The following is a 23,119-nucleotide window of genomic DNA, read 5'->3' on the forward strand; positions in this document are numbered from 1 at the left end:
GAATTTGAGCTTAGATCGTAAAGACGGACGAAGTTCTACAAAACATTTTGTCCGGCGTCGTAACGATTCTGCCGGTTCAACGCCTTAAAAATTAATTTAATATTACGTTACTGGTCGAGGTGGCGAACTGGCGAGATAGTTAGCGTGCTGGGCAAAATGCTTAACAGCATTTCGTCCGTCTTCATGTTCTGAGTTCAAATTCCGCTGAAGTCGATTTTAACTTTCATCCTTCCAGGGTCGATAAAATAAGAACCAGATGGGGCACTGGGGTCGATGTAATCGATTTACTCTCTTCACCAAAATTTCTGGTGCCAAAATGTGAAACCAATATTACGTTACCGGTGAGTTCCAACTCGTTATATTAGTTAAGATAGGACAAATTAATATTCTTAAGCTAAGTTTTAGTGAATATTAAGTGACAAGGAACAATAACTGACAAATGCAATCGCAAACTTCAGAAATTTGTACAAAAAAGAATCTATATGTATTTGTGTGTAGACAAGGTCTTGGTCATAGGTCATACGATATCCATGCAAAACTTTGAATTACAAATGCGAATAAAATTTACTTTAAAATAATATTCTGTCAATGTTGTATGGGGAATCTGTACACCCACGTGATTGGCTAAGTGAACTATACTAATTAGTATAAATGAGCATGCGCAGAACAATCTGAGAAGAGTGTCATATGCGCAGTCGTAGTGTACAGGTCGTAGGAATCCTTGAATAGAGATATCGTGGAATGTTTGTTGAAGATACACAGTTGGAGAGAGTAATAGGAGAACATCTCTTATAACAGTTCAGATACAACAGTGACGACAACAAGTCGTACGTCATATTAGTCAATGAAGTTTATATGGAAACATTTTAACTTCAGAAATATACGTCATCACGCCTGTGCAGACTGTGTAATTTCAATTCACGATTCACCAACCAGAAGTACGAGTGCAATGCTGTTTAGCAAGGGACAGAGTTCACATTCACAAACTGATGTTCCTCGCTTTGATCATTCAGTGTCGTTCGAGTCAGACAGAAGGCATTGTTCAGATAACCAGTCAAAATTACGAACCACAGACGTGGCGTGGTTGTTTGTTTTCCAACCACATGGTTTCGGGTTCAGTCCCATTCCGTGGTACTTTGGGCAAGTGTTTTCTACTCTAACCTCGGCCAACCAAAGCCTTGTGGGTGTATTTGGTAGACGGAAACTGGAAGAAGCCTGTCGTATACACACACACATACAGACATATTAAAATTTATAATTTTAATTTTATCCTTTATGTTTATACATACATACATATATATATATATATATATATATATATATATATATATATATATATATATATATATATATATATATATATATACACATACGTATATATATCTGTGTGTATGTGCGTGTCTTTGTATCTACGTTTTTCCCCACCACCACCTGACAACGGTGTGGGTGTGTTTACGACCCTGTAAGCGGTTCGGCAAAAGAAACTGATAGAATAAGTACCAGGCTTAAAAACATAAGTAATTCTTCAAGGCTGTGCCCCAGCACTGTCACAGTCTAATGACCGAAACAAGTAGAAGATAAAAGAGAACAACATATTTCTCATGCAATACTTGTATGAACTGAAGGTCGACCAAATCTGATTGCATCTCTTATGTAGAAGGATTTTAATTTAGGTCATTGAAATCCTTGATCCATACAAACATTAAGTGAATACGTGTTTGAGTTTGCAAGAAAAATCTTTTAGTTTTCTTTCATGCATATCCTTATCTTATTGATCACATATCTTTTGGGCAGCTGACATAACATTTCATGTAGATGGTGTCATCAATTGATACAAATACGCATTATGTTGCTGAAAAGGATAAGTTGAAACAATCCCTAAAATCCTTACAGCTTAATTCAACCTCTTGGGAAAGTTATTGCCTACATCGATCTGAATGGCGTAAAATGTGTCATGATGCATCAAAACAATTTGTGTTGAAAAAACAGCAATAAAAATATTATATCCTGAAATTAGCAGACGCATTTGTCCAATGTCAGGCAAAATCAAAATTCTCAGTGTCCCCATTATGATTTCATAGCAAAATCCATTCCTGGACTCAAATTACATTCACTCATCCATCGCAAATAGATGCAGCTTTCATTTTTAATCCTTTCTTTTAAAAAAATCCTTTCCTTCAAACGTTCATACTCCGAAATCGAAGGGAGTGATCTTCCTGAAACTGGAACTAATGTTGTGACCAGCCCTGTGTTAGGGGTTTGAGCTTCGATTCACAGTTACAGTGTAATTGAACTTTTCACTTCTCATGTAATGTTGATATCTAACGTGTTTTTCCTAACATTGACTGACAGTTGTTCATACAATAGTTAGAAGGATGGGCGTACCACCTCATTTTGTCAGCATCGTAAGAACGTGGGTTAAACAAGACTTGATGCTATGAAGTAATTTCTGATGCCTTCAACGATCTTCTGGCTCCAAATTTCTAAGAGTGGCAATATCTTGAGAGCAAAGTCTGCCCACGCAATCTCATCAAGATCTCGGAATTACAAGCTGCAATCATTGATAAATTTGTCAACATGACAACTAATTTATGCTCTTAAAATTATCGATCGGTACCAAAAATAATGCATGCCTGTTTAGTTGCAGAAGGAGTTCATTTTAACCATTTCATTTGAAAACAGGAAATCTTGAGATTTTTATTGAAAAGAAGATAATATTTGCCCAAAAAGCAATAAATTATATTATGTATTTTTTATTTTGATAACGCACTTGTGACATTCTTTCTCCTCCTCTTCAGCGATATCTCTGGTTCTCTTGGTTCAGACATACGAAATTGGTGGAATAGATGATACACGGAAAAAGAAGGGATACAATGGAGCGGCGAGGTTACAATGAAAAATGAAAAGATACACTGAAATCGTAAAAATAGTTTGAAACGTGAAGACTGCTCCCTTGGTATCATTGGATCTCTAAGCTCACTTACCTTCTAAACTGCAGCTTACCCCTTCTATTCCTTGCTAAAGGATCTTCACCAACTTTATCGAATCTTCCTACCCTTCACTTCTCAACAATGATGGCACCAGCAACAGTTATGCCGCAGAGAAAGTGTCCACATTTACAGCTCACTTTCTACTCAACTACGCACAGCACACAATAAGTGAAAACATTAAAAAAGTACCCTTTTTTTGACTGCAACTGGTTTATTCCTACGTCATGTGCAAACACATTTCTAGTCGGTTCAGACCAAGGCCATCGGTCCTGTCCCCTGTTTATTGCATTTGCCCTCAAACAATGTATCCCACAAATATCTAATATCTTTTTCATAGCCTCCAAATTTCTCTCCTTCACTTCATACAGGAATATATTCTGATATATGGAAAATCCTTACAGTGTGTCCTATTCAGAAGAGGTGGGGAAACCCTTTCTGTTCCTACTAGCTATCATCCCACGGTAGTCTCAATATCTCAAAAGTAACGGAGACAACCATTAATAATGATTTTCTGTGTTATCTTGAATCTCTCTCTCTGGTGCAGCTGTCGTAATACTGACCATTAAGAAGACGAGGAGGAAGAGAAGGAAGAGGAAGTAGAAGGAAAGAAAGAAGAGGGAGAGGAAGAAGAGAAAAATCTATATAGATTCAGTCAAAAGGCTCATACTGTCACATCGGTGGGATCTCGTCCTTGAGAAATTTCTTGAAAACAATATAGTTAATACTTAAAATCAAAAACCTGTTTGGCTTGTTTGAAACATAAATCTTGAAGCAAAGAAACTTGCCAATGGAACCAATCCCTCTTGAATGAATGGTTTGCTATCAGATAGCACCATCGTGACATGCGCTGTGAAGCTCTCACCGACCCACATTCTAACAACTCTGGTGGACTCCAAGGATCGCTATTGTTTCCCACCCACTCTTCTATATAATCAACTTATTTTTTGGGAAGCCTAGTACTTATACTATCATACTATTTTGCTGAACCGCTAAGTTACGGGAACGTAAACACCGGTTGTGAAGCTGTGGTTACACACACGCACACACATAAGGGGCTTCTTTCAGTTTCCGTCTACCAAATCCATTCACAAAGCTTTAGTCGACCCGGCCCCGCCCGGCCCGCGGCTATAGTAAAAGACACGTGCCCAAGGTGTCACGAAGTAGTTAAGAAGCAAACCTCATACCACACAGCCACGCCTGCACCTATACCGACTCTTTAATCACAGCCCATGACTGTCCTGCACTCGTTGACCTGCGACCGTTCAAGACGAGCTTTAACCAAATTGACCTTATTGTTGTCGGATGGTCTGCCAAGAGCATGGGCACAGCTCCCTCTACCAGACAAACCACTATAAGAGATAGGAAAAGACTGGACTAGCGGAGATGGTTGAAACAAAATCAGTATCAGACTGAACTCATTCAGAACTTACATCGTTCACTTCTTCCTACAGCGTTTCTTTGTTCTCCATTTTTCTCAGACATAAGAGATGTCTGGGTCCCAATTGATTGCACATTTCCGTCAGATAAAGTAGATAAACAAACAACCTCAACTTCTAGTTTTGTCTTGGGAAGGACATTAGGCCAATAATAATAAATGCATGCACTGGTTCAACAACACTTCTTTATTGTTAGTCAATCAGTTAAATATCTAACCAACTATCTAATCGACCATTTGCTTAATGTGTTGGTTAAAAAACCGGTTGATTGTTAAACCAGCATATAAAACAAACGATCGGTTAGTTAATTACTGGGTTAGATATTTAACCAGTTGTCTAAATTATAAAGAAGTGATATTGAACCAGTGCGTATGTTTATTATTATTGGCATAATGACCCTCTCAAGGCACGACAAGATTTGTTTCAAACCGAATAAAAAAAAACGAAGTAAATTAAGCATTACTTCTAGGTTATAGAACATTTGAAGTGAACAAGTTTATACACTAATGGGTTAGTTTTGAAGATGCTAACAAAAATAGTGTACATGCGTTAGCAAATGAAATATCCCTCTGCTTATTCTGCCTTTACGTTCTGAGTTCAAATTCCGCAGAGGTCGACTTTATTTTTCATCCTTTCGGGGTCGATAAATTAAGTACCAGTTGCGTATTGAGGTCAATCTAATCGACTGGCCCCTCCCCCCAAATTTCGGGCCTTGTGCCTAGAGTAGAAAAGTATATTCTCTGGTTATTAATGATATCAAGCGCATCCACTAAAATTTTGGTGGAGCAATAAAAACGTTTTGAACATCCTCCTAAAAAAACTTCATCATAAAGCAAACGAACATAAAAACATTTTTGGTTTGGTTTGAAACATTACTTACCCATTATTGGATTTATCTGATTTGATTGATGTACAAATAATAATAATAATAATAATAATAATAATAATAATAATAGAAATTAAGGCCAATAGGCCAGATGTAATTGTCAGAGATCATTAAGAAAAAAAAATGCTTTCTAATTGATGTAACAATACCAACAGATGACAATGTTCCTCTAAAAGAAATGGAGAAATTTTCAAAATACAAAGACCTGGTAACTCGAATGTGGAGTCTAAAAACAGAAACAATTCCTATTATAGTGGGCTCCTTAGGTATAATAGAAAATATTCAGACAAATACATAACAAAAACACCAGGACTAACAAATATATATAACATACAGAAAATAGCACCACTAGGCACCGCACACATCCTACGTAAACACTTTCAATACAGTAATCACAACCGCAGCACATACCCAAAGCACACAGCTGCGCTCGGTAGTGCAGTGAAAGCTACTGAATAATAATAATAATAATAATAATAATACCTGTGTTGTTTTGATATTAAGATGGAAAAAAAATCGACCTAGTTTGTAAAAAATTTGGGACCTGGGTTTGAAACCCTCAAAGCAAATTTCGTCCTTGCATATATGGTCATGTAGAACTTGAAAACCTTTATTTGGAACTAAAGTAAAAACTATATACATTTATAAACAACACACGTGAATATGTCCGTAGAGTTCATCAATCAAAAGGTACTTTTGATAAAAAGCGAAAAGAAGTGTTTGATAGTCTGAGAGGTCTGCACATTAAATACGTTCTGGTTTGCAAGAGGTGTCAACCCAACTTTCTTCTTCTTTTATGTAATTAATTTCAAGATAATTAATTTACTGTTTGTGATAATAAGTAAAGTAAAATCCTTTAATGTATTAAATACACAAACATTGTGTTGAAAAAATGTTCCAAGCTACAATTTACTTTGAACTTTTCTTTTTCTTGTCTCTTCTCTTCCTGAAAGGGCCAAGTCGCTTCAGAACCATTATTAATCGCCACCATGACTGAATTTGGATGGCAGATCGAAGAATACTAAATTCATAGTCTTTAGTCACATTTTCTTCCTCCTCTTGCCGCTTGTAATCGTTCACGATAGTTTCATATTGGTTATAATTTCGCAACATATTCAATGCTTGTTCCCAAGTTTGACTCCGAGAGTGCTTTAGTTGTTCTAGCTTTTTCGTAATTACTTCAACATCTTGTTCATATCGATCCATCCAATATTCCAGCATTTCTTCATGTTTACTCTGCGATTTTTTCAAGAATCCTGTAATAGTTTTCGTGGCACTATTTTCTAGTCTCATTTTTTCTCTCACTTGCTCAAGTTCTGCTTGCAAATCGGAAAAGGAGTTTTTTATGACGTTCATTTTTTGTTCTACTTGAAGGGCGGTGTGTTTCGTTGTATACCTGAAAATGTAATAATTGTTCAAAGATAATATTTTATACCGAGAACTGTATAATTGATAATTAAAATAAAAGGTAAAAAATAACGTTTTGATGACTATTAAAACGTTTATGTTTTCACTTATTAGACATGCGGGCGTAGGCATGGCTGTGTGGTAAAGAAGTTTGTATTGCAACCACCTGGCTTTGCGTTCCCTCTCACTGTGCGGTAGTTTGTGAAAGTCTATTTCTCTATAATTCTGCACCACCCAATGCCTTGTCAGTGAATTTGATAGACAGAAACTGTGCGGAAGCTCGTCATCGTGGTATACACACACACACACACACACACACACACACACACACACATATATATATATATATATATATATATATATATATATATATATATATATATATATATATATATATATATATATATATATATATATATATATATATATATATATATATATATATATAGGCAGGCGTAGGAGTGGCTGTGTGTTAAGAAGCTTGCTTCCCAACCACATGGTTCTGGGTTCAGTCCTACTGCGTGGCACCTTGGGCAACTGTCTTCTACTATAGCTTCGGTCGGACCAAAGTGGATTTGGTAGACGGGAACTGAAAGAAGCCCGTCATATAAATAAATAAATAAATAAATATATGTATGTATGTATGTATTTGTTATTTGTGTCTGTGTTTGTCCCTCCACCATCGATTGACAACCGATGTTGGTGTCTTTACGTCCGCGTCACATAGCGGTTCGGCAAAAAGATACCGATAGAATAAGTATTAGGCTTACAAGGAATAAGTCCTGGGGTCGATTTGTTCGACTAAAGGCGTTGCTCCAGCATGACCGCAGTCAAATGACTGAAACAAGCAAACGAATAAAAGAATATATATATGGGGAGTATGTGCATATGTGTGTGTGTGTATTCCTCGAGCGCTTGACAGCCTGTGTTAGTAGTTCGTTTACGTTCTCGTAACTTAGCGGCTGGACAAAAGAAACCGATAGAAAAATTAGCGGACTTTTAAAAAGGCCACTGGGTTTGATTTGTCCGCGTGAATGCTTTAAGGCTGTAGTCACATGACACCAGCGAATTAAAAATGGAAGATATTTGCCAGAAGAAAGTTCGCTGTATCATGAGTTGTGATACAAATGATGTACAAAATGAGATGCAGCGACACTATTCATTATATGCGAGGCCGTGTTTGGGTAACTTTCCATTCGAGATGATTTTCTGTGCATCATATTTCTTGTTCTTATAACCTCCGGCGAGAAATTTGCATTTTGTTTCTTCGAAGACTACAAGGAAAAAGACAGTATTTTATTCCACCAACTCTTTACGAACCAAAAATTGACTTTGGGTCTAACCGACAGAAAAAATAAAAGAAATTCTTTGTACATTTTATATTTAAAAAAAAATGCTAATTAGAAGCCAACGATGCAATCGATCCGACGCAACTTAGCCAGTGACCTATTCGAAATAGCAGCCAAATTTCTTTTGATTTAAACCCATTTAAAAAAGAGAAAAACCACACGAAATGATGTGCAGAGAATTTAAAAAAAGATTAGGGGATTAAGATAGGAATGTCTTTGCTCACAGGTCTACTCGATCAGGCTTGATCCAAAGCTGAACAACAAGAGTGACAACAGGAATAATGATAAGAGATCAACATAGATTATCCATGAAGCTTCATTCGATAAAATATATATCTTATGCAAAGCGAGTGATTCAGTTCCGTGTGCAGCCACTGACTACTGATTTATAGCCATGGGTTAAAGCAAAAAATCCTTATTAAAGAACCATAAAAAACCCCCAGAAAAAACATACGCTGAGTTAACAAGCTCACTCATTAATTAAGCTGTCACTCAAAGTCATATGAGAAAGAGATCCGTTTCTTTTTAAATGTTTGTTTTGCTTTCAGCTCCATTGTCCTTGTTTAGGCTACAAAGTACTAGGTCTGATCAAAAGTTACCCGGGGTGGTGCTATCATAAGAAAACTACAACACATACCAATCCGGCATTTGATCTCTTTCGAAGCTACACCCTTTATCTAGCACCGTTTCTATTGATGGAAGCATTCCAGGAGCTCTTTTTCTTTGGGTGGGGTGGGGTGGGGGTGGGGAGGGATAACGAGCTGTTGTTTCGTCGCACTCTCTTAGATTTCTTCTTGGATTTGTTTTCTTACCTCACATACAACAATTCCAGATTATTATTTGGTTAAATTGAGAAATATCGAAATGATTTATAATAAACACCAAATAACATCAAATAGTAAGTGTGTGTGTGTGTGCGCGCGCGCGCGTGCGTGCGTGTGTGTGTGCGTGTGTGTGCGTGTGTGTGTGTGTGTGTGTGTGTGTGTGTGTGTGTGTGTGTGTGGAACATATTATTTAATAGGGATTTTGGTCATTGTCTGCGCTGGCACTTCGCTAGTTATGACGAGGGTTCCAGTTGATCCGATCAACAGAACAGCCCACTCGTGAGATGAACATGCATGTGGGTGAGTACTCCACAGACACGTGTACCCTTAACCTAGGAAGAAGGAGAATGAGAGAGAGAGGGAGAGAGAGAAATGGAGAGAGGAGGAGGGAGAGATGGGGAGGGAGAGAAAGAGAGAGAGAGGGAGAGGTAGTGAAAGAGAGAGATAGAGAGAGAGAGAGAGAGAGAGAGAGAAGAGAGAGAGAGAGAGAGAGAGAAGAGAGAGGGAGGGAGAAAGAAGAAGTGGGAGGGGAGGAAGTGAAAATGAGATGGAGAGGAGAGAGAGAAAGAGAGAAAGAGGGAGAGGGAGGAAGACAGTGAAAAAGAAAAAGAGAAAAGAGAAAGAGGGAGGGGAGGCAGTGAAAGAGAGAGAGAGAGAGAGAGTCTTTCGACCCTTGTACATGATTGATACTTTTATTTATTGACCCTAGAATGATGATAGAAAAAGTCGATCACAAGTGGATTTGAACTTAGAATACACTGAGTTGAAACAAACACTGTAAAATAGCCTGTCCGATGCTCTAAAGAGTCTACCAACACATCATCTACACCTACTCCACTCTGCAAAAACAAAACAAAACCAAAAAATCCCCCCAGAAAACCAAGCAACCAGACCAAATGAAACTTGTCCAGACATCAGCTTAAGTTAATATGATAATGTCGAGTGACAGCGAAGACAGAGACTTAAGTTGATTAGGTTTTCACATTTTCGCACACAGTTTAAAAAACAAATTTATTTGAAGCTGCATAAAATAATGGCGCCTCTATTGTCCTCAGGTAATCTTCACTTCATTAAAATGTTGCTGACAATCCATTTATCAAGCTGCTTTGTAAACTTTATTTTTACAATAACAATAACATTGATTTCTTTTTTCGCGTATTTTCAAAAATATATAATATGAGTTAATAATGTAACTCTGTATCTCTCATCAGACGACATTAAAATAGAATCATAACTGTTCAAGTAGATTGTATATTACTGGTTTATACCCCTGTCCTGCCATTGTTGCATCATCAAAATTGCCATGCTTCCTGTGACAAGACACTTAACTCTCTCGAGCGGTTGAAGGAACCTTTATACTGTCCTTTGAATTACTAGAGATAGAAGCCAACTCTTCCTCAAATCACGCTGTTAAACTAACAAGAAAAAGATATTTGATCAATGTTTCGCCACCATTTTTGTCCAATTGACCGTTTTGATCTTTATTTTATTCAGATAGACCTTCATAGTCATTCGATGTTTAAAAATCCTATTGAATTTTTATCATTAAATACTATTATTAGGAATTGTATTAAAATAAAGATTATTAAAATACTTTGTATGTTGTAGAGGCGTAAACCAATTTATTGCAGAGAGATTTCAACAGCAAAATCTTATAAGGATCCCCTAGGGTCATATGATCCCTGGTTGAGAAACACTGCATTAGATGAATGCAATGCAAGCCGAAGATATTAAAAAAAATAGATGGTACAATCATAGTTAAAGCGTTTTCGATCCCAGACCTCTTCCATTAGGGCTCACTTGGGATAAGTAACGACTAAAACAACATCAACAACAACACAAAATCTTCTTTATTTCAGCAACCTTATCAGGCCAACGTTTTATAAAATGATACACTTCTAAAATTTAGTCCCTGATAGGTACTGGCGAGGCTGTGTGGTAAGAAGTTTGCTTCCCAACCACATGCGTGGCACCTTGGGCAAGTATCTTCTACTACAGCCTCAGGCCGACCGAAGCCCTTCGTATATATATATATATATATATATATATATAGATAGATAGATAGATAGATAGATGTAAAAAGGTTGAATAGCAGATTCGTCTTTTAATTTGCACGTTTCCAGAAAAGATTTCTAATGTTGATTCTTCATATTTTGCTGGTAGTTTACAGGCATAAATTTGCGAAGATATGACAGCATCTAACACGCACAATATTTTGAGCCAAGCAAGTGGCAGCTAAGTGTTCACAGCCTTACTCGAAATAGAAAATGTTGTTTGTTCCTTCTCGAGCCATGCCGGGCTCTTAAGGACCGGTTTCCCGGTTTCACTGGCGTATAGTTTCCCCACCTGGACGGGACGCCGGTCCGTCGCAGGTGAGCTGCTAAATGCAGGAGGAAAGAGTGAGAGAAAGTTGTGACGAAAGAGTCAGCAGAAGTTCGCTATTACCTTCTGCCGGAGCCGCGTGGAGCTTAAGTGTTTCGCTCATAAACACATACATCGCCCAGTCTGAGATTCGAATCCACGATCCCTCGACAGCAAGTCCTGTGCTCTAACCACTAAGCCATATGCCTCCATGGAAATAGAAAATGATGAATTTATTCATTAACCCAGGGGACACAAGACTCAAAGTAAACTCTAACTGACTTGAAGCCAGAATATTATGACACTAAACTTACTATTGTTTTATTAGAACACCGAATACTGCGTTATTAGCCTTGATAGATCTTCACATTTACAGGCGCCTGGTGCATAAAAGCACACACACAAATCGTAGCAGACGAGAATTTTCTGTTATGGACGCCTGAACTCCCGCATCACGTGATATGGGAGTCCCCATGACAGACGATTGTCGTCTGCTACGATCTAATAATTACTGTTGTACCAAGCCCTATCGTGTTTTTTCAGCTGTATTAATTAAATACCTCAGAGCGGTAGATAAGCAGAACCATTAGAGCCTGCGATATATACTAACTGTTCTTCACGTTCTGAGTTCAAATACTGCAGAGGTCAGCTTTACTTTTTGTGCTTTCGATGTTGATAAAATAAAGTGTCAGTCGAGTTCTGAGATTGATTTAATCAATGAACCTCGCGCTCCAAATCGGCGGACTTGTACCTATCTTAGGAGCGTACCTATCTTAGAAGATAGGTACCTGTCTTGTACCTATCTTAGAAGATGGGTTTTATCTCAATAAAAGTTCCGCGTATTCATAGGAAGACTGCTGGTTTACTATGATGGTGAAATTGTGTGGATTGCACTTGTTGTTGTTCTCGTTGCTTAAGTCTTAGATCAGCTCTGAGTACATATATCACCAAACATATAGCATCGACAGCTCATCTTTTTAAGGACTATCTAGAACTATATTTGTGAACATGTACTTTTGAACATTGAGGAAGATTTGGTTGCTATTTCTTGCATGACAGCGACCACGCAGATGTTCGCTGTTTGGTTCAAAATAACGTGCATTTTAAATACTTTTATACTTTGCAGACAGCTTGTATAATTTTCACAAATACTTTAATTTTTTATTCGGGAATGAAAATCGGTTAATATTACAAGATCTCTCTCTCTCTCTCTCTCTCTCTCTCATATATATATATATATATATCTCTCTCTCTATCTATCTATCTATTTCTCTCTCTCACTCTCTCTCTCTCTAGTTTTATTTTACCCCGTAACACGTTTTGGTTAAGCTTACAAAGACTATAACATGCCATGAAAACACGGCTGATCAATGTAAAGGGAGGTTCTGTCTGTGTCACTGATTTGAATATGACTATATTTTAGCTACCGCTTTTAGGCATGTCATTTCGACAGCATTGCTAATGCTTTCAGTAGAGACATTACCATAACAATATTCCATTACCATCCATGACAGTGCACCGTTGGGAACTGTGCGCAGACTCGCAAGTTTTGTCTCGTCAAAGAAATATCAAGAATCCTAAAGGCAGAAAATAAAGGACTGAACAACCGCCATAATAAATGATGATGATGATGATGATGATGGTTTATTCCTATATTCTTGTTTGGTAGAATCTGGCCTCGCTGTTCTCCGATAGACTATCAAACTACTTGCCAGTTTTAAATTTAATTTGCTCTACATCCCCGAGGTATTTTCCCGCCATCAGATCTATATGTAGCTGAGAAATTTTACTCTACTGTAGAAGTCTCGACGCTGGTGATAAGCTGCTAACTGTAATCTTTTCAAGCGAGAGGTCAACATCAAATCTAATCAGCCGTTGTGGTACCTTCAAATCGAAACTTATTTTACCGAACGAAGGTACCTATCGGTTGGTTAACAGTGGGGAAGATTTGGTCGTTTCAATTATTACTACGTTACTCCGTCGGTTACAACGACGAGGGTTCCAGTTGATCCGATCAACAGAACAGCCTGCTCGTGAAATTAATGTGCAAGTGGCTGAGCACTCCACAGACACGTGTACCCTTAACGTAGTTCTTGGGGAGATTCAGCGTGACACAGAGTGTGACAAGGCTGGCTCTTTGAAATAGAGGTACAACAGAAACGGGAGGAAAAAGAGTGAGAGAAAGTTGCAGCGAAAGAGTACAGCAGGGTTCGCCACCAACCCCTGCCGGAGCCTCGTGGAATTTTGGGTGTTTTTGCTCAAAAGACACTCACAACGCCCGGTCTGGGAATCGAAACCGCGATCCTACGACCGCGAGTCCGCTGCCCTAATCACTGGGCCATTGCGCCTCCACGATTATTACTTACTCATAATTTGTTAGCACTGCAGAATAAAAGAAATGATCTCTAAGTCAACGGAGCAAGCGATGCAAGATCGATTCTCGAAATAGCTGGTCTAAACAACACGATTTACAATTTGTGCTTTAGTTTCCGGTAAATAGTAAATTTCCATCATTTACATTATTTACAGTTGACGGATATTTGTCCTCATCTTGTTTGTTGTTAACACAACGTTTCGGTTGATATACCCTCCAGCCTTCATCAGGTGTCTTGGGGAAATTTCGAACCTGGGTTCTCATTCCTAAGGTATTTTTCATTATTATTATTATTATTACTATTCAGGTCACTGCCAGGAATCGAACTCGGAATCTTGGGGTTAGTAGCCCGCGCTCTTAGCCACTACGCTATATGCCCGTGGGAATATGGCGTAGTGGTTAACAACAAACAAGATGAAGACAAATATCTGTCAAATGTGAATAATGTAAGTAATGTAAATAATGTACATAATTCCCCATCTCTTAAATATAGAACAGTAAATTTCCAGCCACAAGGCTTTAGCCAGTCCAAGGTTATAGAAAAAGACACCTTCCGAAGGTGCTACCCAGTGGGACTGAACCCAGGACCATGTGGTTGGGAAGTAAGCATGTTACCACACAGCCACAGCTATAGAATAAAGAGACGAAAAGAAGCCTTTTACTAGTTAATGCAATGGAAACTTCTCGTAGTTTCCAGTACACCGTAAGACATGGTGAACAGTGGTGGTGGTGAGGATAAAATAAGTAGAATAAAAAAGACGTATTCTCTTTAACCACTGAGTTTGAATGTACGGTGCTAGCTTGGAACACACTGAGAGTGGTTTTGAATAAGCTTGAAGTACGTTTGTTTTATACTAAGAAAGCCATTCTAATTAAAAGACAAAAATCTCCGATAAATATATTTCGATAAACATTTTTTCTATGTCCCAGCTATGCAATTATCTCGTATATATAGCATCATTTTCTAATTTTCTAATATAAATCTGTTCCAGCGCAGTTACCGGGTAAGATACGATGGTAATATATCATTTCCAGTCTCCTGTTGTTCTATGTTTTATGCATTATGAGTTCATACTTAACACTTTCGTAGACATTCTAAAAGGAATGGGAAAATAAATGATTAGAGAGAGAGGGAGAGAGAGAGAGAGAGAGAGAGAGAGAGAGAGAGAGAGAGAGAGAGAGAGAGAGAGAGAGAGAGAGAGAGAGAGAGAGAGAGAGAGAGAGAGAGAGAGAGAATATTGAAAAAAAAAAAGGTTGGCGAAGATTCAGAAAGAATATCTTTAAGATATTAATATTTTTATGGTTGGGAAGTATCTGATATGAATTATCCCATCGCTACGTAATTCCGTGTACATATATGTACACATACGTTAAGACAAATATTTTTATATAAGTATTTTACATTGGTTTTTAAATGATATTTTGTAAATTAATGAGAATGTTATAAACATTGATTACTTTCAGCAAGTCATAAAGCCAATTTATGTAGGTGGGAAGGGTGCGTTTGACTAAATTCAAATTCAATATATTATTGCTACATTCTATAGGCACAGACGTGGCTGTGTGGTAAGAAGCTTGCTTCCCAACCACATGTTTCCGGGTTCAGTCCAGCTGCATAGCATAGCAGTTTGGGTAAGTGTCTTATATTTGGGCCGACCAAAGCCCGGCCTAAACCTTGTAAGTGGATTTGATAGATGGAAACTGAAAGAAGACCGTCGAATATATATATATACATATATATATATGTATATATATATATATATGTTTGTGTGTGTGTGTGTGTGTTCGTGTTTGTAAACAATTGTACCCTCTAACGGCTGCTCTGTCTGTGTCAAACAGCAACGAATTCACCTTCAGTTCGCACCCTACTATTTTAAAGATATAGACACTCAGTTCGTGGCGTCTTTCCGGTGTCTGTAGCTGAAGAAGAAATAACGACTCCGAAATGCATGCATCCCACAGTGTGGATAGAAGACGCTGTGAACTGATTTGGTGTATTTACATCCATTTGTCTACAGCGAGAAATTTTCTCCATGACAAAATACCGTCAATTGCTTTCTTACGTGTTCGAGTATGCCTCAAGCATATTTGAACTGGTTACAAGTTTGTATTGTAGTTCTACATGCACAATACCTTAAAATAGACGGGATAGTCACGACTGGAATATCTTTGATCAATCAGGGCTAACTTGGGACTAAAGAACTAAATATCAACAATTCTAAATAGTTCATCCGATAAACCGGTGTGATTTACTGCTAATGACAAAGCAATTGTATGCATAAGTTTTATGTTATAGAAAAAGAATAATGGATGAAAAGCTGGTGTTAAAGACACCTATTCCTATAATTATTATTGATTAGGCTTGAGGGGGAAAAATAAGACAAACGAAATTAGAACGAAAGCGTATGGTGTATTTTTAGACTGTTAACGAGTTAGAATCGATTTAAATTGACGATACAATATCAACAGCCTGTTATGAGATTGTGAAAATTCGAAAATGGACCAATATTTCATATACTAAGAAATTTTCTTTCCTTATTTGTTTTTTTTTTTTACATAAACATCTTGTTTACTGAGAAAAGAATCTATAAAGGCGAAGAAGGCGTGAGGAGGTGGAAAAGGAACAAGAGAAGGAAAGCAGTGAAAAGGAAAAGACAAACACATCATTATCATCATCATCTGAAGCAGTAGTTATAGTAGCAAGACTAGCAATGAATGATCATCTATACCATCGCTTGACCTGCTAGAAATAGGGGCCATATCACTCTCGAATCCTATTGTTACTGTGTTAATACATTGTACATTATATAAAGTAGTCCTAAAGATGACATAGTTACTCAATTATGGTCTGCCTTGGGCTAAACAACCACGATAACAAATGACACGCCGTTATTTTACTATGGTTTGAGAACAAGATGCTCACACACACATACGTATATATATATATATATATATATATATATATATATGCATACATATACATATACACACACACACAAACACATATATACATATACATACGTACATATATATATATATATATATATATATATATATATATATATATATATATATACGTACATATATACATATATATGTATATATATATACGCACATATATGTATACGTAAATATACATATATATATGTATGTATATATATATATTTACATATATACACAGACATAGATACACATACACACATACATGCATATATATTTATATATTTTAAATATTTTTATATATAATCATAGATATATGTGTACGTTTCATCCTCATCGTTTAACGTCTACCTTCCATTCTAGCATAGGTGTATATATATATATATATATATATATATATATATATATATATATATATATATATATATTCCGTTTACGGAATCGATTAAGGTTTGGCGTGTATTGTTTAGAGCAGTGCGCCGCAACCTTTTTTCACTTCAAAATTCGGCGGCAGACCTGAACTAAAAATATAATTAGAAGTACAGGAAAAAATATATTCAGGTTACACTGCGGCACACCTAGCATTATCTCATGACACCAGTGTGCCGCGGAATATCGGTTGCGGAGCGCTGGTTTAGAGTACGTGTGGATGACCCTCTGTTTAGGAAGGTCAAAGAGACCTGAAGGATTGTTATCATCTGCATAAGAGTGAGCGTTCTTAAATGTGGTGCCAAGAAAAAAATTGGTATAAAGGAGTAAGAAGCCCGGGGAAACAATAGAATTGATTGAGAATGGGGAAGAAAGAGCTCCGTCAACACATTTGGCATTGGGGATATCTGAAGGGGAACTAACGATTCAAGAATTGAAAGATGGGTGGAGCCCCAAGGTGGGAAACTTTGACTGGAGATTTGCACGTCAAATACGGTCAAAGGTTTTGCTTGTTTAGAACATTGGTTCCCATAGTTTTTTTCAGGCTGCTGTTCTCTTGGCACTCGGGCCAAATCCCTAGCACCTCGAGTCCTCCCCCAACTCACCACCATAAACATAGGCTACTTTCTGTAGCAAATTCAACACAACTGTATTTCACATATTTAACCTAATTAAGCTATTATTTGGTGGCGGTGGGGGTTATATCCATCGCCCCCTTTTGGCCACCCCATTATCGCCCCGCTTTTCTTCAATGCCCCCCTCCCCCCGAATCATTCCACCGCCCCCATGTGGCCAGTGCTGACTACTTTGGGAAACACTGGTTTAGAACATCAGCATTGTTCTAAAGCACGGGATTGTGGGACGGAAGGAGAATGTGTTTCCATTGGATCTGACTTTGCTGAAGGCGTAGTGGGGGTCACCTATGTATATATATACGTATGGGTATGTGTGTGTGTGTATGTATGTGTGCATGTATATGTACGCATGTATGTGCATATGTATGTGTGTATGTATGTCTGTATATATGTATGTGCGTGTATGTATGTGTTATTGTGTATGTATGCATGTATGTGTTATTGTATATGTATGTATGTGTAGTTGTGTGTATGTATGCATGTATGTGTGTATGTATGTGTGGTGCATGTACATATGTACGTGTATGTATCTGTAAGTATGCCTATATGTATGTGTGTGTGTATGTATGTATGTGTGTATCTATGTATGCATGTGTATATGTATATATATATATATATATGTATGTATGTGTGTCTGTACTTAAGATATTGTATAGTAGAATCGAGCCTGGAACCCAGCGGTTGCAAAGCGTTTGTTAACCACATTGCTATGTAGTCACAATAGTATAACTGACGAATAACGATCCCATCGTTTGACTAAATTCCATTCTTTTTCACAAGACTAGCATATAAAAAATACTCGGCCTTTGTATTTGATTTGCAATATTCTTGATTTGGGCTCGTGTATTGAAATAAATCTTGTGTCTTGGGCAACAATAATAACATACGCACTGGTTCGATACTACTTCTTTATTGTTAGTCAATTGGTTAAATTGACTAACAGTAGAGAAGTGATTTTGAACCGTGCGTATATTATTGTTAGCGTAATGACACTCCTAAGGCAACATATGAAAATATTTAAATTTTCACTTACCTTGAAGCCAAGGAGTTGTCATACTTTCTTTTCTGGCGTTTCACCTTCATATACTCAATAATATCGTCTAAATCCTGAATTTCCAGTTTCAGTTGTTGTTTTACTTTCAGACATTGACGTGAAACTTGGAGAAGTCGTTTCTCCGTCTCGATGCACTCTCCAAGACATTTTTCACGTTCTGCATTAACGGCATTGGTGTTATCAATGGCCTGTACCAAGTGATTATATGTGCATTTACTTATAATTTCGTCTCTTGTATTTTCAATGATTTTATTCAAAAAAATTCGGTCTTTTTCTACTTTCACTAAATAATTTGGGAAAAGCAATTGTTCTTGGATAAGACGAGCAGATATTAGCTGAAAGTGATAGTCAAAAGATCGATCTTTGATACGGTTATGTAATCTTTTGCGAGCTCTTTGTAATGTCACACATTCTTTTAGAATGTTTTGCATTCGAAATATTTGTTTCTTCTCTTCCTCTGTCTCCTTTTCAAGATTCTTTAGTTCAGCCTCAATATCTTCCTTTACGAGAGCTTCCGCCAAACCTTAAATATAATGTCATTTAAACAAGATTTAGTTACTAATGAAACGTTTCACCTACAACGACTCCCTTCGCAGGGAGTCGCATCAAATATAAGGTTACGTAAATAAAAGATCTATCTATCTATCTACCTACCTATCTATGTATTTATCTACTTATCTATCTACCTACCTACCTACCTACCTACCTACCTACCTACCTACCTACCTATCTATCTATCTATCTATCTATCTGTCTGTCTGTCTGTCTATCTAAGGAACAGGCATGGGTGTATGGCAGGACGCTTGTTTCCCGGCTATATTGTTTCAGGTTCAGTCCCACTGCGTGGCATCTTGGGCAAGTGTCTTCTTCTATAAACTTGGGCCAATCAAAGTCTTGTGAGAGGATTTGGTAGACGGAAATTGAAAGAATTGAAAGAATTGCTCGTCGTATACACACACAGAGACACACACACGTTTGTGTGTGTGTGTCTGTGTTTGTGTTTGGCATTTGTGTTTAACAACCGGTGTTGGTTTGTTTACGTCTCTGTAAACAGTGCAGTGCGGCAAAAGAGAATGGCAGTATAAGTATCAGGCTTAAAATATAAATCATAGGGTCGATTTGTTCGACTTAAACCTGAAACTCGGGACCCCAGCATGGCCGCAATCCAATAACCAGAACCAGTAAAAACTGAAAGGCACCTTCTCATAGGGTCCCATCAGGTGATACTCAGAGTAGCAAGGGAGTGACTCGACCAAAATAATATATATATATGTGTGTGTGTGTGTGTGTGTGCGTGTGTATTTCTGTGTGTATGTATGTATATACACGCACACACATACATATATGTATATGTATAATAAAAACAATGTGTTTGCTAATTTGAGACAGCGGGGTGTGCGTTGAAAGAAATTTGACTGCTATTTCTTGCAGGTTGTATGACCATGTTGAGGTATTCCCTCGTTGGGTCGAAGTAAACATTTTTGTATCACCTTAGATCAACCCTGATCGAACGTATCTATGATGAAAGAGACCAGCCGTCCAATAGCTCTTTTCTTGAAGATTGTAGGGTGTTAAAATTGAAGGTAATTCAACTGTTATTTCTAGTAGCGCAATCGACCCTACATAAACTTGTTTTTAAAGACTGGAACCAACCGACGTATATAGATGACAACCTTACAAGTGAAATATTGTTTGACAGCGACACAACAGTAGATGCTCGTCCTGCAGGAAACAATTTCCCGTCCCCGCTCTTACACATATTTTGTATCTCGTTCCTCCGGGCAGGGTTTTGGTGTGAGAGCAATTTGAGATGTGAATTGTTTTGGGAGAGATAATTAGCGTGAAGAAGTACTGGCGGGATTTGGGCAGCAAATATATAATGTTAATAGTTCCACCGTTTCTTTGGCGGCTTAGAGGAAGACACTGCAAAATGTTGGCACTTAAAGACACCTGTTTTTGATTCCCTCTTTCCTTTAGGTGCCATGTCGAGAATGTAGGACATAAGCAATCGTGTCCCGCCACAATTCTCTGTTCTTTGTTTTCTGTAAAAGTTCCACTTCCTGATGTTTAATGCAGGAAAGAGAGAAAGAAAGAGGGAGAGATGAGTTTAGTGACACCAATACGGAGCACAAGACGAAGGCTGTAGCAATGTCGATAGTAATGCTCAAGTGGGTCAACAGCCACCAAGTCTTAACAAGACATACGTCAACCTTAAAATGCTGTGGCGAGCTACAATGGTTTGCTTTATGTTCTCAAACCATCCGTGTGCTGTGAGGAGGACTTGGTTGTAGTGATTACGTATTTGCAGCTGTGCATGTTTTATATGCAAGCGTTTGTATAAATCAAAGTAACTTTAGAATGTTGTGAGTTGAAATCAACTGAAAATGTTACAAAAGAAGCAAATAATTGAAGCAACCAACGGAGATTATTGGGACAAAAAGCAAATGCTTGTAATTTCTATTATCGATGAAATGAACATAAAAATGTACAGCAAAGTAAAGAGATGGGGATAAAGAGAAAGGAAGAGAGAGAGAGAGAGAGAGAGAGAGAGAGAGAGGAGATATGAGAAATGGGAGAAAGAGACAGACTGAGAGCCGAAGAGGCAATCTTGGTCAATTCAATATGGTATTGGTCTGCCAGCTTAAGTGTGAATAGTTTATTTCCGTCCGTTCCTTGAATTACATCGCTGTTCATGACATCTTTAGTTTTGGCAAAACCAAACTAATCCCCCACAAAAAGAAACAAAGACCAAATGTCCAGATACCTGCCCCGCCACCTCGACGAGTGAACGAGTAAAATGTCAATTACTATTTTTGAATCTCACAACGTGAGATATTCAGCCACAGTACTTTGGAGTAAAGATTGTTTGCCAACATGACATGGCAGTCCTGGTTTAGGACGAATGTTGCTGTAATTTAGCCCCAGGAGACATCGTCTCCAGCTGGCTATACGATACGATCTGTGTCCTTATGTTTTCGAACAAGGGAATCTAGCAACCCCACTCAGCTTAAAACTCCCACTCAGCGATACACAGCTATTGTTTTGAGCTGAGTGGGGAGGGGTGCTAGATTTCCTTGTTCGAAAATATAAGGACACAGATCGTGTCGTATAGCCAGCTGGAGACGATGTCTCCTGGGGCTAAATTACAGCAACATTCGTCCTAAACCAGGACTGCCATGTTACGTTGGCAAACAATCTTTACTATAAAATGTCAACGTAATTAAGCTGTGAATGAAACATAGAAGTACAAGTAACCGCTACAAGTAACGGCTACAATACCGGACGCATAAGGAGTATTTCGATAGCTTGCTGTGTACACGGCAATTTAAGATCCTGAATGTAGCTGAGAGAGAAACAAGGTGTTTGTCAAACGAATTTTAGAGACATTATTTAACTGTATTACAATCATTGCGAAAACATTGTGAGTTTTAATTAAAGATAACTATTAATTGTAGCTTCGTTATGTTCACAAAATGCACGGTCATTGATTGTTGACACTAGATTGCAACAGATGACAAAATCAAAAAACAGAAATGGAAAACAAGTTAACCAAAGAAACGGCAATTATATCAATATAATATTGCTTTTAGATTTGGGCAGAAGGTCAGTGATTTGAGGGGAGGGGCTAAGTCGATTGCGTCGACTCCAGTCGTATTTATTTTGTCGACCCTGAAAGACAAAGGCGACGGAGGAGGTAAAGAATACGTACATCACCGGTTTTCGGCGTAACAAAAACACTGGCCGTAAAACCAACCGTATCCACCGGGTGTTCGTATTCTTTACCTTCACCAAGGCGACATCAGTCGAATTTGAACTCAGAACGTAGAGCGGGACAAAATACCGCTAAATACTCTGACCGGCTTGCTAACCATTCTGCCACCTTGATTATCAATACAATATTGAAAGAACTTTTTCTGTACCTTCCTGAGCATATGGTATAATACCCAAAACAGCCAGTTTATCTAGGGCATCTTCAAGGACAGTACATATATGTTGGAATGTTATGTGTGCTCCAAATTTGAGTTGCTTTTCAGCTAGTAAAGTATCTCCTGAATCTAAATCTTTACCGCTTGATTTCATGACTTCTTTTTGAATTCGGTAACGTTTAATGTGAAAGAAAGTGATTTTGCAAAACCGGCGTTAGTTGAACGTGCAAGATCACGTGCGTTTGTTCGTCAACTGCGAGAGTTCTTCAGTGAAAACGATTGAGATTTTCATTTGAAAATCTTGAAGTTTGAAGTTTTTTTTTAACCATACACGAGATGAGTTTTATACGAGTATTAAGGCAAAAATGACTTCTGTGGATAACATATTTTAAACCCTAATATCTCATGTTTCAGCCCAATTTTTGAGGTATTTGTGTGTGTGGCTATATATATATATATTCTTTTATTCTTTTGTTTCAGTCATTTGACTGCGGCCATGCTGGAGAGC

The 23,119-nt window shown here is 37.8% G+C and overlaps 1 protein-coding gene across 1 annotated transcript; it reads right to left on the minus strand.

Moving 5' to 3' along the window:
* Positions 1-5,901: 5,901 nt before the first annotated feature.
* On the minus strand, positions 5,902-22,824 carry LOC106884238 (dynein regulatory complex protein 9). The gene is made up of 3 exons (XM_014935502.3): positions 22,606-22,824; positions 18,665-19,208; positions 5,902-6,708 (listed from the first exon to the last, which is right to left on the minus strand). Exons 1-3 carry the CDS (start codon positions 22,763-22,765, stop codon positions 6,222-6,224), a joined length of 1,191 nt encoding a protein of 396 aa, XP_014790988.1. The 5' UTR covers positions 22,766-22,824; the 3' UTR covers positions 5,902-6,221.
* Between the last annotated feature and the right edge of the window lie 295 nt (positions 22,825-23,119).

The sequence above is a fragment of the Octopus bimaculoides genome, chromosome 2 (assembly GCF_046866305.1).
Source record: "Octopus bimaculoides isolate indiv1 chromosome 2, ASM4686630v1, whole genome shotgun sequence".
Lineage (NCBI taxonomy): Eukaryota > Metazoa > Mollusca > Cephalopoda > Octopoda > Octopodidae > Octopus > Octopus bimaculoides.

What these genes read in the sequence shown, in the direction of transcription:
- LOC106884238 (XM_014935502.3), bottom strand. Translation starts at nt 22,765, where the DNA reads ATGAAATCAAGCGGTAAAGATTTAGATTCAGGAGATACTTTACTAGCT. An exon ending in TATACCATATGCTCAGGAAG is followed by an intron (nt 19,209 to 22,605) that starts GTACAGAAAAAG and finishes ATTATATTTAAG; the next exon opens with GTTTGGCGGAAGCTCTCGTA. An exon ending in GACAACTCCTTGGCTTCAAG is followed by an intron (nt 6,709 to 18,664) that starts GTAAGTGAAAAT and finishes TTACATTTTCAG; the next exon opens with GTATACAACGAAACACACCG.